The sequence below is a fragment of the Oncorhynchus mykiss genome, chromosome 1 (genome assembly GCF_057628025.1).
Source record: "Oncorhynchus mykiss isolate SJ-2025 chromosome 1, ASM5762802v1, whole genome shotgun sequence".
NCBI lineage: Eukaryota > Metazoa > Chordata > Actinopteri > Salmoniformes > Salmonidae > Oncorhynchus > Oncorhynchus mykiss.
The window spans coordinates 44,362,931-44,376,649 of NC_143022.1; the positions used below are offsets into that span (position 1 = coordinate 44,362,931).

Genomic DNA, 13,719 nt, shown 5'->3' on the forward strand with positions numbered 1-13,719 from the left:
AAAGTGTGGCAGATACTTAAATGATCATTTTAATATTGCATGTTCGTATGTGATGATCATTATGGTCAGTGGTTTTCTAGTACTGGATACATACAGTGCCAGTAAGTGTTGGTGATATATATCCCCTTCCATGATGACTCCAACCCTGCCTGCTCTGACTTGCACCTCCCTCCCTTGCTTTCATACAGCAGCTCTGAGTCTGACATGGAGGAGGAGGACCAGGATGAAGAGGAGCAACATGAGGAGGAGCAGCAGGAGCCCCCCAGCCCCTCAGACCTGGGAGGAGTACCCTGGAAGGAGGCTGTGGAGCTCCATGCCAAGCTGAAGACTGACAGCGACCCAGGGGCTGAGGGAGAGGACGGTGAGGGAGAGGACGGTGAGGGAGAGGACGGTGAGGGAGAGGACGGTGAGGGAGAGGACGAGACACATGGTCACATCGCTAGGGATCTAGAAGTGGAGGAGGAGGAAGATGACGAAGAAGAGGAGGACGATGAGGCGGAATCGACTGATGGTAAACATTTTTTTAAAGTTTCACAAACATCTATGCAGTTTGTCTGTGGTTTTCAGATGTCCTGTTGGTGTGCCGATCCCTAATATTCTGTCTGTTCTGATTCAATGTCAAGGTAGTAATATGACATTTCTGAATGTAGCTGCTGTTTCTAGGTGTTCAGTCACTGGGTTCTGAGAGGTAGCCTCAAGTAAACTGGTGTCAGAGCCAGAGGGATGTCAATGTTTTCCCTATGAGGTCTTCCTCATCCCTCCTCCTCATATGTATGTGAGCATTCAGTCTTCATCTCAGCTCTGTGACAATTTATCTCAGAACAGACTGAATCTACTTCTTGTAGAAAAGTGTACCTTTTTCACCTGTCATTGTAAAGTCATCCTTTTCCTCATCTTCTCCATCTCTCTTCCTCCCTCTTCTTCTCCTCCTCTTTCCCACCATGTGTCTCCCTTCCTGTGTGTGTGACGTCTGTGTCTGAATGCGTTTGTGTCTTTCCCGTGTGTGTGTGTGTGTTATTATGTGGGCGATGTCTCCCCCAACTGGTAGAGGGGGAGTACTGCCCGTGGGAGCAGGAGCTCCAGTCAGGCATATGGCTGGAGAACCTCCAAGACGAAGAGGATACCTGTAGATTTAAAGGTAGCACCACTGCCTGCGGATGAGTTTTGCAGTTTATACACTGAACATAATAACTACGAGTGAAGAAACATTCTCATCAATTTGTTTCTTTTTACCAGGCTTTCTCCAGGAGTGTTTGGTTTGCATTATTATGTTGTCTGATTTGGTTATGTTTGCTATTTTGAAGAGAGTAAGAGTGATTTATTTTTCATTCTCTGTTTTACATTTTCAAGCTGGAATATGACTTCCCGTTTTACCCTAACTTTTAACGTTTTTCAAATTAACATTTTTTTAAAAATCTTTCAACTTTGTACTAATCGACTAATACTAAGAAAATGTACAGAGTCAGTTTTAGTCATTACAGTTTTAGCATGATAGAGAGTGGTGTGATGATAAACATTGTTAAAGTCTTGTTCCTAATGTAATACTTTTACTGTTAAGCTGCTACTCTTGTTCCAGGATGCTAGTGCATGCAGCGTCCACCTTCCTGGTTGTGGTATATCATATACAACTCTACTGTCTCCTACTGGTCTTTAATCACCTCTCTGCCTTCTCTCTCCTTTTCCCATTCTGTCCTGTCTGTTCTCCTTTCCCTTTGTATTCCCACCCTTCTTCCTCAACGACTGTCTCTCCTCTACTCTCTCTCACCCTTCTGCAACTCAAATCCACACACACCACCATCACATGTATATGACCCAACCCCTACACCTCCATACAGCCAGAAACCTGCAGATCCAGCAGGTGCTGCAGCCTGTGGATCCGACGGGCATTAAGAATCTCAGACGAGTCTCCGCACTGTCAGAGGGGGACAAGGAGGAGCCTCCTGCCTCGGCCTCCCAGCCATCCACCACGCTCACCCAGTCCCCCTCCACAGGTAACCCAGCCCAGAGGAGCTGATCCCTGGGTACACTACCAGACCTGGCCCCGTGGCTTCTTGGCTGTGGGTCTCCAGGTTGAGGGAAGAGACCAGTGTTTCTCATCAGACCGGCTACTTCTGTGTGTCTGAGCCAGGGGGAGCCACCCTGTTAACCCCAACATTAACAAACATATTGTCTATAATCGTCTGTGATTTGTTTTGATTGACCTGCTTTATTTTCTGTGTCTAATTTTTGTCCAGCCTTTTATGTTGTGTCTAATTGTTATTGCGGGGGTATGGGGTTGTGACTTGGTGGACAAAGACACCGGTGTCACTGGGTCAGGTCAAAGGTCAACAATCACACCCCGGCTTCGTTCATTTATTTTTCTCATTTTTTTTATACTGTCTAGTTTGGCTTTGTTTTGTTCTGTTGTTTCTTTCCCAAGTGTCTGTTGTTTTACATTCATTTCCTATCCCAATGTTTGTTTTGAATGTAGCCCCCGCCCACACATCCACTCGTCATGAGGCTGTGCGAGTCTGGTTGGAGTCGGTGTCCGGAGGTAGTGCAGAGCGATATATGTGATCATTCTATATGATGATCCCTATATACTTTAGCGCGTAACTCTATGCTACTGTATACCGGCCTTCCTTAGAGCATGGCAGCACACACTCACACAGACCCACACTCACAAGCATGCATGCCGGAATGATGCCACGCAGGAGAGTGTATCTCTCTTGGGGTGAAGCCAACACTTGCACTACCTTTACCACTTCACTCACCACCCAACCCCGCTTCCCTGTGCATCGGACTATACAGTACCTACAGCAAATAGGAGTAGAAGTGGAGACGAGTTGCATAAGGTGTTCTAGACTTGACACATATCTATAGCGGCAAGCACCATCAAGAATGTAAGAGAATGAACTCCCGAGTGGCGCTGTGGTCTAAGACACTGCATCTCAGTGCAAGAGGCGTCGCTGCGGGAGACCCATGGGTTGGCACACAATTGGCCCAGCGTCGTCCGGGTTAGGGGAGGGTTTGGCTGGCAGGGATTGTCCCATCGCGCATTAGCAACTCCTGTGGCGGGCCGGGCGCAATGCACGCTGACACGGTCGCCAGGTGTACGGTGTTTCTTCCGACACATTGGTGCGGCTGGCTTCCGGGTTAAGCGGGCATTGTGTCAAGAAGCAGTGCGGCTTGGTTGGGTTGTGTTTCGGAGGACACATGGCTCTCGACCTTCGCCTCTCCCGAGTCCGTACGGGACTTGCAGCTACTGTAACTACCAATTGGGGAGAAAAAGAGATAAAAGTTTTAAAAAAACTATTATTCTGCCTGGGGATGGGTATAGGTCGTGTTAAAGCCTGTCTGTCGGTGGTCAGGATGTGTTAGGGGTTGAGAGTCAGATCATTCACAGTGTGCCAGGCCAGCCAGGGTAAAGCTCTCTTTAAGCTGTGCTGATAACACATTATAAAGAGTTTCTCCTGTAGGCTACACGTCACACTCACCAGAGCTGTTGCAAGTCTATGGTAGGTTGCCTCTGCCTGCACAGTGGTGTCACTAGGTGGGGAATGAATGAGGGTGGAGTTGACAATTATAGCGCAGTCATTTCTCTGGAATAGTTGTTTTCCTCTGATATTAACAGTTGCATGTTTCTGAGGTCGGGTGACTCCCATTTGAAGCTTTTTGGAGGGGATTCGTTCTTGACACAAAAAAACATACAAACTAGTAACTCTCTCGCCTACACCTGTAGTGTATCGAGCTCACAAGGACGCTTTGGAGGAGGGATACTTTTGCTTGTCCACTGACATGTGATGCCATTAACCCGTTTTGGTTGTGCAATTGCTTGATGCAAGCGTCATGCTTTGCGTTTTGCAGAAATGGATCAGTGCATGTCTCATACCACTAATCATGCCATGATATATGCTCCTATTTTTGTTTTAGTGTTTATGTGCAACTATGTCTACATGTTATAATGACGTGTCTGTTAATATCTTTCCACAAATCTCTTTTTAAAGTTTGTCCCAGAAGTGTACCTTTCCTTAGCCTAGTCTGTAGCAGTTGTTATAGCATAGTTTTCAATAATCCCCTTTCGTTTGCTTTTATCTCATTCCTGTTCTTCACGCTTCACATTTACCCAAAGGCATTTTCTTAAGTATTTGTTTAATAACACTTTGTTTCTTATCTTTTTACTCAGAGGTCAGACATGGAGAGGGTTCAGATTAGGGTTCCTTTAAAAAGCAACAAGAAAGAGGACTTTGACACCCACCCTCTCAAGTTGTTGAAATATAATTTGATCTCTAAGAAATTAAGCTAATTGTATTGCAACCAAATTGGCCATTTTAAATGTATAGGATTCAAATAATATTCAATAAATATACTACCCAACATCCTATTTGGACCAAACTTTTTTTCTACCAATGTGTAAGACATGGGTAATCAAAAAAATAAATAATTTGAAAACCACCCACTGAAATTGGATGTTGTGTACTATATTTATTGAATATTATATGAACTATAAATTAAAATGGACAATTTGGATGCAATCAATAGCTTAATTTCTCAGAGATCAAATGATATTTAAACGAAATCATGTTGTAGGAATGCTTATCTTATCTGTTTCTAACTACAGAAACTTTTTCAGAACAATCTGTGATCGTGGGTGTCGTGACTTTCTGAAATGACATGGAACGACCCATTAGACTGCTTGAACCTAACTGAAAGCTCAGTTTATAACCCTGTTTAACTGTATTTCTCCTGTGCCCTCAGAGCCCTGTGAGGATGATGACCCGGAAGCAGAAGTGGGCAGCCATGATTTTGAGCCAGGCACCGAGATGGACCAGGGTATTGAACCAACTTATTCAGCAAATCTCTACTACTTCGTATCTAATACTTTATTGAGGCGTCACAGAAGGCTTATTAAGAACACTGATCTTGTCTATATTATTACAGAGGACATTCCCTCTGACGCGGAGGCGGAGGCTCGTCTGCACCAGTCAGAGCTCAGTGATGCGCTTCCTGAAGAGGACAAGAAGTCGCAGAGTCAGGGGATCACCTATAGCATTGAACAACCTAGTGTCAGTCCAGTGAAGTTAGTTGCGGAAGTTGTGCTCTCGCCAGTCAAACCATCGACTCCACAGCCTGATTTACAGGTAAGAAATGTTTCCCTCTCATCTACTTGTTAGCCATTAGTTCTTAGCATTTAATGACTTCGTCAAAGGCTAAATGCTCCTCTTCCTCTGCTTGTCTTCCAGATGTCTCACACGTCTCCTCCCTACCTGGTCAAATCACCCGGAATGCGCTTTTTCCCAGATCCCTTGGCATTGGAGAACGTCACAATACCCCAGAGGACAGTTCAGACTCCCAATACCAAGAGCCCCCAATACGCTACCCCTGCCCTGTCCCCCATTCACTCCCCTGTTCAATCCCCTATTCGCTCCCAGCCTATCCCACTGCCTGAGACGGTCACCCCAAAATCCCCTGTCAACTCTCCACCCTGCTCCTGCCCCCCGACAGGGAACCCGCTGTCTCCCATCTGTGCCCAGCCGCTGCCCTGCCACGAGCCCTCCTCACCCCTCACCTCTGACTCCCCTGTCAGAACTCAGCCTGTCCCTGCCATCACCTCCACTCCGCTGGCCAAACCAGCCTCCTCTGACAGGACTACCCCCGAGCCTCAAAAATCTCTGGACCTCACAGACGAAACCCTGGTGAAGAAGACGGACATCATCGAGGAGTTCTGGCTGAAGAGTGCCGAGATTAGGAAGAGCCTGGGTCTCACCCCACTGGACCGTAGCAGCAGCAGCAAAGCCCCAGAGAAGGGTCATGTTACTGTGGGTAAGGTGCCCACTCCGGACTCCCCCTCGACCAAGTCCTATACCTCAGAGGATCTCTCAGAGGAGCTTAGGCCTTCCCCTTCTCCCTTCACCGGTCGCTCGGTCATTCGCAGGCTGAACATTACAGTGGAGGGCCAGGTCATCTCCCCTGCGGAGCCCAAGAGCATTGGCTCAGAACGGAGGGACCTCAGCAGCAGCTCCGGCCTAGGCCTCAACGGCAGCATGGCCACCAACCAGACCAGCCAGGCGGCCAGTGACAGCTACCACACTTCTGACTCCACCATGCTCACCCCACCATCCAGCCCCCCGCCGCCCCCGCCCAACGAGGAGCCAGCTACTCTCAGGCAGCAGCAGAAGCACCAGGTGTCCTGGGACAATGGGATCGATGGCCCCACTACACCTGAGCCAGCCAAGAAGCCAGCCAAGGCCGCACTCACCAAGACCAACAGCCCTGTGCCTGCACCAAGGACCCAACTCAGCCCTGTGTCTATGCCAGTATCTGCGCCCAAGCCTGCCCCCAGGACTACACCGGTCACCTCGCCAGTCACCTCGCCGGTCACAGCTCCGGTCACTCCGTTGGTGGTCATGAGACGGGAGAAGAGCAGCAAACCACGTCGGGAGGAGGTGAGGAAGTCATTCGTGGAGTGTGTGGCGGAGATCCCGTTTGCGGACGATGTGGAGGACACGTACGACGAGCGGACGCCGGACACAACCATGGACAGGTTCTACACTCCGCCCAGCAGCAAGCCCAACAGGGAGAGGGAGAAGCGTCCCCTGCACCTGGCCCTGGCCATGGAAAACGGAAAGCCCATTTTCCCTGTGAACCAGCAGGCCTCGAAGAGCCAGAAGGCCCAGCAGTTCTCCCCGGAGGCCAAGGAAATAGCAGAGGAACGGATGAGAGCCAGAGAGAAGTCCATCAAGAGCCAAGCTCTGAAGGAAGCCATGGCCAAGCAGCTCAACAAGATGAAAGAGACGGACACTGCCAAGGGCGCCGCCGCCACGGCTAAAGTGGTGTGGAACGTGGCCTCATCAGAGACTTCCGGGAAAAGTACTAAGAAGTCATCCGGTTCTCCAAAGACGTATGCAGTGAAATCTCTTGAGTCGAAGAAGGCTGAGACTCTATCAGAGCGTTTCTTTAGCAGTCAGGGTAACAAGAGTCTGGACAGCTCGACCGTCTCCTCCGACGGCTCCGCCTCGGGGGGCAAGAGCAAGAAGCGCGGCTCGCTTTTCTCACCGCGCAAGAACAAGAAGGAGAAGAAAGCCAAGAATGAAAGCCAGCTCTCGGTCAAGCACGGCACAGACGAGACGCCGTCGCCGCCCAAACACAAGTCCCTGTGGAAGGCTGTGTTCTCGGGGTACAAGAAAGACAAGAAGAAGAATAAGGACGACAAGTCATGTCCCAGCACGCCATCCAGCTCCAACACCAACGACTCCGGGAAGAAGCGATTGTCGCCTCTCGGCAGGTCGTCAGGTGAGACTGACAGAGAAACACAGGATGTCATGGAGTCTATAGTTTACCATGGTATACCATGGCCTGTAGTTTACCATGTACCACTTGCTTAGAGCAAGGCATTTAGTCTTGATGTCGGTGTTTGGTTATATGTTCCTGGCTAGTTATTTTAGTTATGGTCACATCAAGTCCAGAGAGAAATAACAGGTAGTTATGCTGTCTTTGTTTTTTCCATTCCAGATTTGAAGTCGCGCAGAAACCTGAGCTTCTCTGAGGACTCGGATCTGTCATGTGATGATGTGCTGGAGAGGTCTTCTCAGAAGTCTAGGACAGACGTGAGTCATGCTTGTCACTCAGAGTTTTATTTTCATCCATCACCGGTTCACACTGGAAAACCTCACCCCAACTGTGGTCATTTTTGTGTGTTTTCATATGCTGTTTTAAATCCTTTATATTCCAAGCGGCATACGGACATCTTTGACCTAGTGTCAGGCATTCAGAAGGAAACGACAAAGGAGGAAAAAGCAGGGGAGAGAAAAAGGCAAAAAATAAGGGAGAGGGGAAAAGAAAGAGAAAGAGGTCTGGACCTTGATCGAATCATAGAAAAAGAGGAAGAGGAGGTACTACACTTGGTGCTACAGTGGGATGAATGCTTTTGAATTTCAAACAAGCATAACAATTCAAATGTTGAATGTAAATTACTATTCATTTTTTGGTTATTTTCTGGTTAGAATCCCAGACACCCTAACTCAACCTAAAACAGTATTATAAAAATATTTTCCATTCCATTTTTTGCCATTTTATTCTGTCTGCAAGCAAAGTAACAAACTATTAGTATTAATAGTATTACTATTGGTATTAATAGTAGGGATTGGTTGAAGTTCAATGTTAAATGAAAATCTCCATACCATCATATCAAAGCCAATATGACTCCAATGTTGATGAAAATGGTCAACAACTCTTGTAGCTCTCTCCAGTAAACACGAGCACAACCGTTCCTTGATTTTAACTGGCGGCTTTATTCTGTAGTTTTAGTCAGAATTATCACCTTCCGTGAGAACTATAAAGTAAATGAAAATACAGTTAAGCACACTCTTACAACCTTCTCATCTTACGAGTGACTTATTAGCTTGGTATAACTCTGAAGTGCTGACATACATTAACAGTTTAGCCGGCGCTATAACAGTATCAGATTAAACACACGAATAAAGGAAAAATAACTAATTAGCTGCTTATTACAGAAGGGAGGAAATCAAACTTCACCCTTATTATTCCTGGCATGAATTCACACTTCATCCTTAATTATTATAACGTTACCATCCTAACATACACACTGCAACCTTTACGAACTACACCTGATGACATGAAAACTTAGCTAACACAGCGTGGGATTGCCTTCCCTCCAAAGGTGCGTTGCTACAATACTGTCCCCGTTACAACAGTTATTAGCTACGTAGTTCCGCTTGTCTTATCATTTCCCCCTCATAGCGAACACGTAAACCATTCAAACAAAAAACAACATAGACTTACATGTTACTTGTCAGTTACAACTCTGCCTGTGTGAAGCTAGCCGCAATAAGGATTAGCCACAATAGTGGAATTTGCGATTCGCCTTTAAAATAAAAGCCTGCCATTTGAAAGTTCAACAAAATACAATAATTTGTTAATTTGACATATAAATCAGTTGAAATCGCACTGTGGAAGTATTAGACTTTGTAATTGCATTGGGGGCATACTGACCGTGTACACAGAGTATACAAAACATTAAGAACACCTGCTCTTTCCATGATAGACTGACCAGGTGAATCCACGTGAACGCTATGATCGATTATTGATGTCACTAAATCCACTTCAAATCAGTGAAGATGAAGGGGAGGAGACAAGTTAAAGAAGGATTTTTAAGTCTCGAGACAATTGAGATTGATTGTGTATGTGTGCCACAACTGTGGGAAGCATTGGAGTCAACATGGGCCAGCATCCCTGTGGAACGCTTTCGTCGCCTTGTAGATTCCATACTCTGACGATTTGAGGCTGTTCTGAGGGCAAAAGGGGGGGTGCAACTCAATATAAGGACGGTATCCTTAATGTTTTGTACACTCTGTGTATATGCACTGTACAGCCTAACCTATGGATGTTGCACCCATGTAATGGAGTATCAGCCTACCCAGTGACACTCACAGAACTGTGTAGAGTTGACACAAACGGGCAGCCAGGGGGGACACCGCGACCGAGTTTGTGAAATCCTGATCAAGGACAGGAGTTAAATTGAATTAGTTTTACGTGTATCAGTGAACAGTCAAAATATGCAGTGTCTGGCAAATTCAAAGTGTTTAGTTCCGCAGCTGCAGCTGCTCTGTATCTGTGGAGGTTTATCCATTAGAATAGATGGAGCTCAGGGCCAGAGGCTGGCATTCCTCATGCTAACCTTTTTTAAATACTTTCCAAAACAACTCGTCGTTAATGTCTTGCCCACGGTTATGAATTCAACAGACTCTGAACGTGTATCAGAGCCTCAATGGGCATGGCAAGCATGACTTCAGTCATGGCTCCAACACTGAATATGTCTGATAGTACAGCATAAAACGTGTGTTTAGCAACAACAACAAAATAACTAAATGTCATTTCATGTTCGTTAACAGTGGATCTTTTCACTACAAGGGATCTGGCCCTGTGACGCTCATTGAGGAACATCAGGGATCATTTATCCAGAATAGTCTCAATTAGTTTTGTTGTTCTGTGGTTTGTTTAGTGTTTGTCGTTTTTTAGAGATGTTGAGTAGTTTAATGTCAGTTCTGTGGAGTGAAATAGTACCTTTACTTCTCACTGAAATAGGTAGTCTACTGTATGTAATTGTCACTTATTTTTGTCTCAGACTGCTCTGCTAGTAGCATTGCAGATTCATCTACACTTAACAAAAATATAAACGCAACATGTAAAGTGTTGCTCCCATTTTTCATTAGCTGAAATAAAAGATCCTAGAATTTTTCCATACCCACAAAAGGCTTATTTCTGTCAAATTCTGTGCGCAAATTGTTTTACATCCCTGTTAATGAGCATTTCTCTTTTGCCAAGATAATCCATCCACCTGACAGGTTTGGTGTATCAAGAAGCTGTTTAAACAGCATGATCATTACACAGGTGCTGGGGACAAAAAAAGGCCACTCTAAAACGTGCAGTTTTGTCACACAACACAATGCCACAGATGTCTCAAGTTTTAAGGGAGCGTGCAATTGGCATGCTAACTGCAGGATTGTCCACCAAAGCTGTTGCCAGATAATTGTAATGTTATCTTCTCTACTATAAGCCGCCTTCAATGTCTTTTTAGACATTATGGCAGTATGTCCAACCGGCCTCACAATCGCAGACCATATGTATGGTGTCGTGTGGGCAAGCGGTTAGTTGATGTCAACGTTGTAAACGGAGTGCCCCATGGTGGTGGTGGGGTTATGGTATGGGTGGGCATAAGCTACGGACAACAATTGCAATTGCATTTTATCGATGGCAATTTGAATGCACAGAGATACCGTGACGAGATCCTGAGGTCCATTGTCGTGCCATTTACCCGCTGCCATCACCAAATGTCCGTTCCTCCGTGGCTTGCGTATTCACCAGACATGTCACCCATGGAGCATGTTTAGGATGCTCTGGATCGGCGTGTACGACAGTGTATTTCAGTTCCCGCCAATATCCAGCAACTTGACACAGCTTTTGAAGAGGAGTGGGACAACATTCCACAGGCCTTAATCAACAGCTTGATTAACTCTATGGGAAGGAGATGTGTCACGCTGCATGAGGAAAATGGTGGTCACACCAGATACCAAACCCCCCCCTCCCCAATCTGTATTCCCAGTTATGTGAAAATCCATAGATTAGGGCTTAATTCATTTATTTCAATTGACTGATTTCCTGATATGAACTGTAATTCAAATCTTTGAAGTTGTTGCTTTTATATTTTAGTTCAGTATATTTTTGAGCAAAGTCTTCTCATGAATATAGTCAGCTGTTTTGCGTCAATGTTTTCTTCATGTTGTCTCTGGACTACTTGGGTATCTATTTTAAATACAAATGATTTGAGTTCAATGTTTGATGAATAATTCATGGTAGAAATGTAGATTCACCACTCATCACTGCACCCTCATCTTTGTGTTGATGGGGGGAGGAGGGGGGGGGGGGGCTTTTAACATTGCCTGTTTGATTGTACCCATTTAATCATTCCATTTGTTTGTTTTCTTTTTTCTGTTTGTTTTGTTTTCCCCAAGTCTGTTTATGTCCCTCACGCATTGGCGTTCAAGAGAGCGTACGCCACCAAGGTAGTGTGTACACACATGTTCATTGGCCCACGTCATATTACCCCAGCGCATGCGCCAACCGTTGCACTACTACCCTAACCATCTACGTCCATTTTGCCACAGTGGCCACCGTGACCGCATACCTAACCATTACTCTTCAGATGCATGCCACAGCGCCCTCACCCTCTGCTGGAGGTCCAAACTACTGCAGTCCTCATTCTTCGGGTCACAATGAATGACAACTTTTCAATATGCCTACCCGTGCTGTTCCTCCGTCTGCTCCGGTCTTTTTGTCGATCACCTTCTCTTTTGTCTCTACTGGTCTGATGTTAACCCACTGTTCTCCAGCGCTGCTGTCAGATCCACTTGGATTCTAGCTACCTCTCCTTGTTGCAGTCTGCTCCTTTTCTATACCACTATCTATTTTCCTCGATCACTCCAGTTTTAAAAAAAAAGATTAAATGTTTAATTTGTTTTAATACTTTTCTTTCCCCACTCCAAATTCAAATGTTTATTGCATACAAGTAAGAACTGAAAGAGGACAAGAACCTTGTTAAACGTACATAGACCAACTCATAAAATGTGATGGAAAATGTTCCATGCATTTCTGATAATTTATAGGCTTGTAGACTGGGGAAATATTGCGAGTTGGAGAAGTGATATAAGGAAATCTAAGGAATATCATATATTTGTAGTTTTGTCTGTTCAGTTTGGATTGTGTGTTGTGAACTTCAGGTTGTACTAGAGCAGATTGTGGTAGCTGCCCGTCTATAAGATCCCTGTAGTTAGTCTTACCCTTTGAGCCCTGTCCTAATTATGCCATTTCTAGAATTGGCGAGCTCTTCTCGTACTCTCAATGGTAGACTTTGGTATAAGTGATTGCCACCTCCCAGAAAGAAACACCAGTTTTCTATTTAATTCCACTGTGGAGGAGGAGAGCTATCATTCTCTGGTGTTTTCCTGCGATGTCATAGATTGTTGATTTCATTAGACCATATCAGTCACCCCTGTAAGCGCTCGCTGGACTCTTCACTGTAGAAAATGATCTGTGAATGTTCTGTGAACAGAGCGGTTCCACTGTCCTGTCTTGTGAAGGGCCTAGTTCCCACAGAGCTGGATGGGCCATCAGTCAAAGGCCTCTGACATGGTTGTAATGCTGTTTCAGAAAACCTACACAGAGGAGGAGCTCAATGCCAAGCTGACACGTAGGGTACAGAAAGCTGCCCGGCGACAGGCCAAGCAGGAGGAGCTGAAGAGACTGCACAGAGCCCAGGTAAGCAGCCAATAGGATATTTTGTGTTCGGGGGGGGGGGGGGGGACTTTGTGGGTGGATTAAGTAACTTCTGTATGAGTCCACACTGCACAGGAGTGTTTAACCGGTGAACCAAGACCGCTGTGAATTATGAATGATTTTAGCAAGCCCCAATTTGATGTCTTTGAAGATCATCAAACCAGAACTCCCATGCAGAGATCAAGACAATACTAATTAGCTATGCATCCTCGGTGTTGCCGCTCATGAATATTTGATAAGACAAAAAGTAAGCCTATTTATAGAAGAACAAAAACAGATCCAACTTTGAGACGGTAAGTATTAAGAGGGTTTCAGACACGACCTTTAAACTCTTCTCATACAAAAAAAAAATTTGCCTATTGGAACTGTGTCGGTTCATTCAAATGTTTTGGATCTGTGGGCTATGAGAGACTCTCCCAGACCGTGTGTGTGTGTGTGTGTGTTCTGAATGGTTTGTTTCCTCCTTCAGACCATCCAGAGGCAGTTGGAGCAGGTGGAGGAGAAACAGAGACAGCTGGAGGAGAGGGGTGTGGCCGTGGAGAAAGCCCTGCGAGGGGAAGCAGGTATATATCTGTCACTCTTATGTCTTCTTATTCTGATTGAGTTACATACCCCAAGGGCCCGCCCGTGGGTGTGGTCATGCATTTTAAATGTTGGGATTGGGGAAAGAGTTTGGAGATGTTCATTCAGTTTGTTGATGCACGCGTGTCCTAGTTGGGCGGAGGTGATGCTCTTCAACAATATGTTGATGAATATGTTCATCTCTATTTTACAATTCTATATGTTATATGCTACTATACGCTGTTTGTATACTAAATACATTCTGGTTATGCAAGTACAGATTTGACTGTTTGCCCTCTAAATCAACTCAATCACTCTCAAACGCTG

General features: G+C 45.5%; 1 protein-coding gene across 41 annotated transcripts in view; it reads left to right on the forward strand.

The window, feature by feature from the left end:
- The window catches only part of LOC110523110 (protein-methionine sulfoxide oxidase mical3a), a 133,012-nt gene that overhangs the window by 109,962 nt on the left and 9,331 nt on the right, over positions 1-13,719 (forward strand). For 7 of the 41 annotated variants that reach the window (XM_090231396.1, XM_090231409.1, XM_090231423.1 and 4 more), the window contains 10 exons: positions 189-511; positions 1,049-1,138; positions 1,836-1,991; positions 4,738-4,812; positions 4,921-5,120; positions 5,223-7,272; positions 7,492-7,586; positions 11,511-11,561; positions 12,706-12,813; positions 13,301-13,394. In XM_090231396.1, coding sequence (XP_090087522.1) covers positions 189-511; positions 1,049-1,138; positions 1,836-1,991; positions 4,738-4,812; positions 4,921-5,120; positions 5,223-7,272; positions 7,492-7,586; positions 11,511-11,561; positions 12,706-12,813; positions 13,301-13,394 — 3,242 coding nt within the window. Of the gene's footprint in view, positions 1-188; positions 512-1,048; positions 1,139-1,835; positions 1,992-2,470; positions 2,534-4,737; positions 4,813-4,920; positions 5,121-5,222; positions 7,273-7,491; positions 7,587-7,712; positions 7,872-11,510; positions 11,562-12,705; positions 12,814-13,300; positions 13,395-13,719 lie in introns of all 41 variants that reach the window. The other 34 variants (XR_016495172.1, XM_090231563.1, XM_090231552.1 and 31 more) reach the window with 12 other exon arrangements.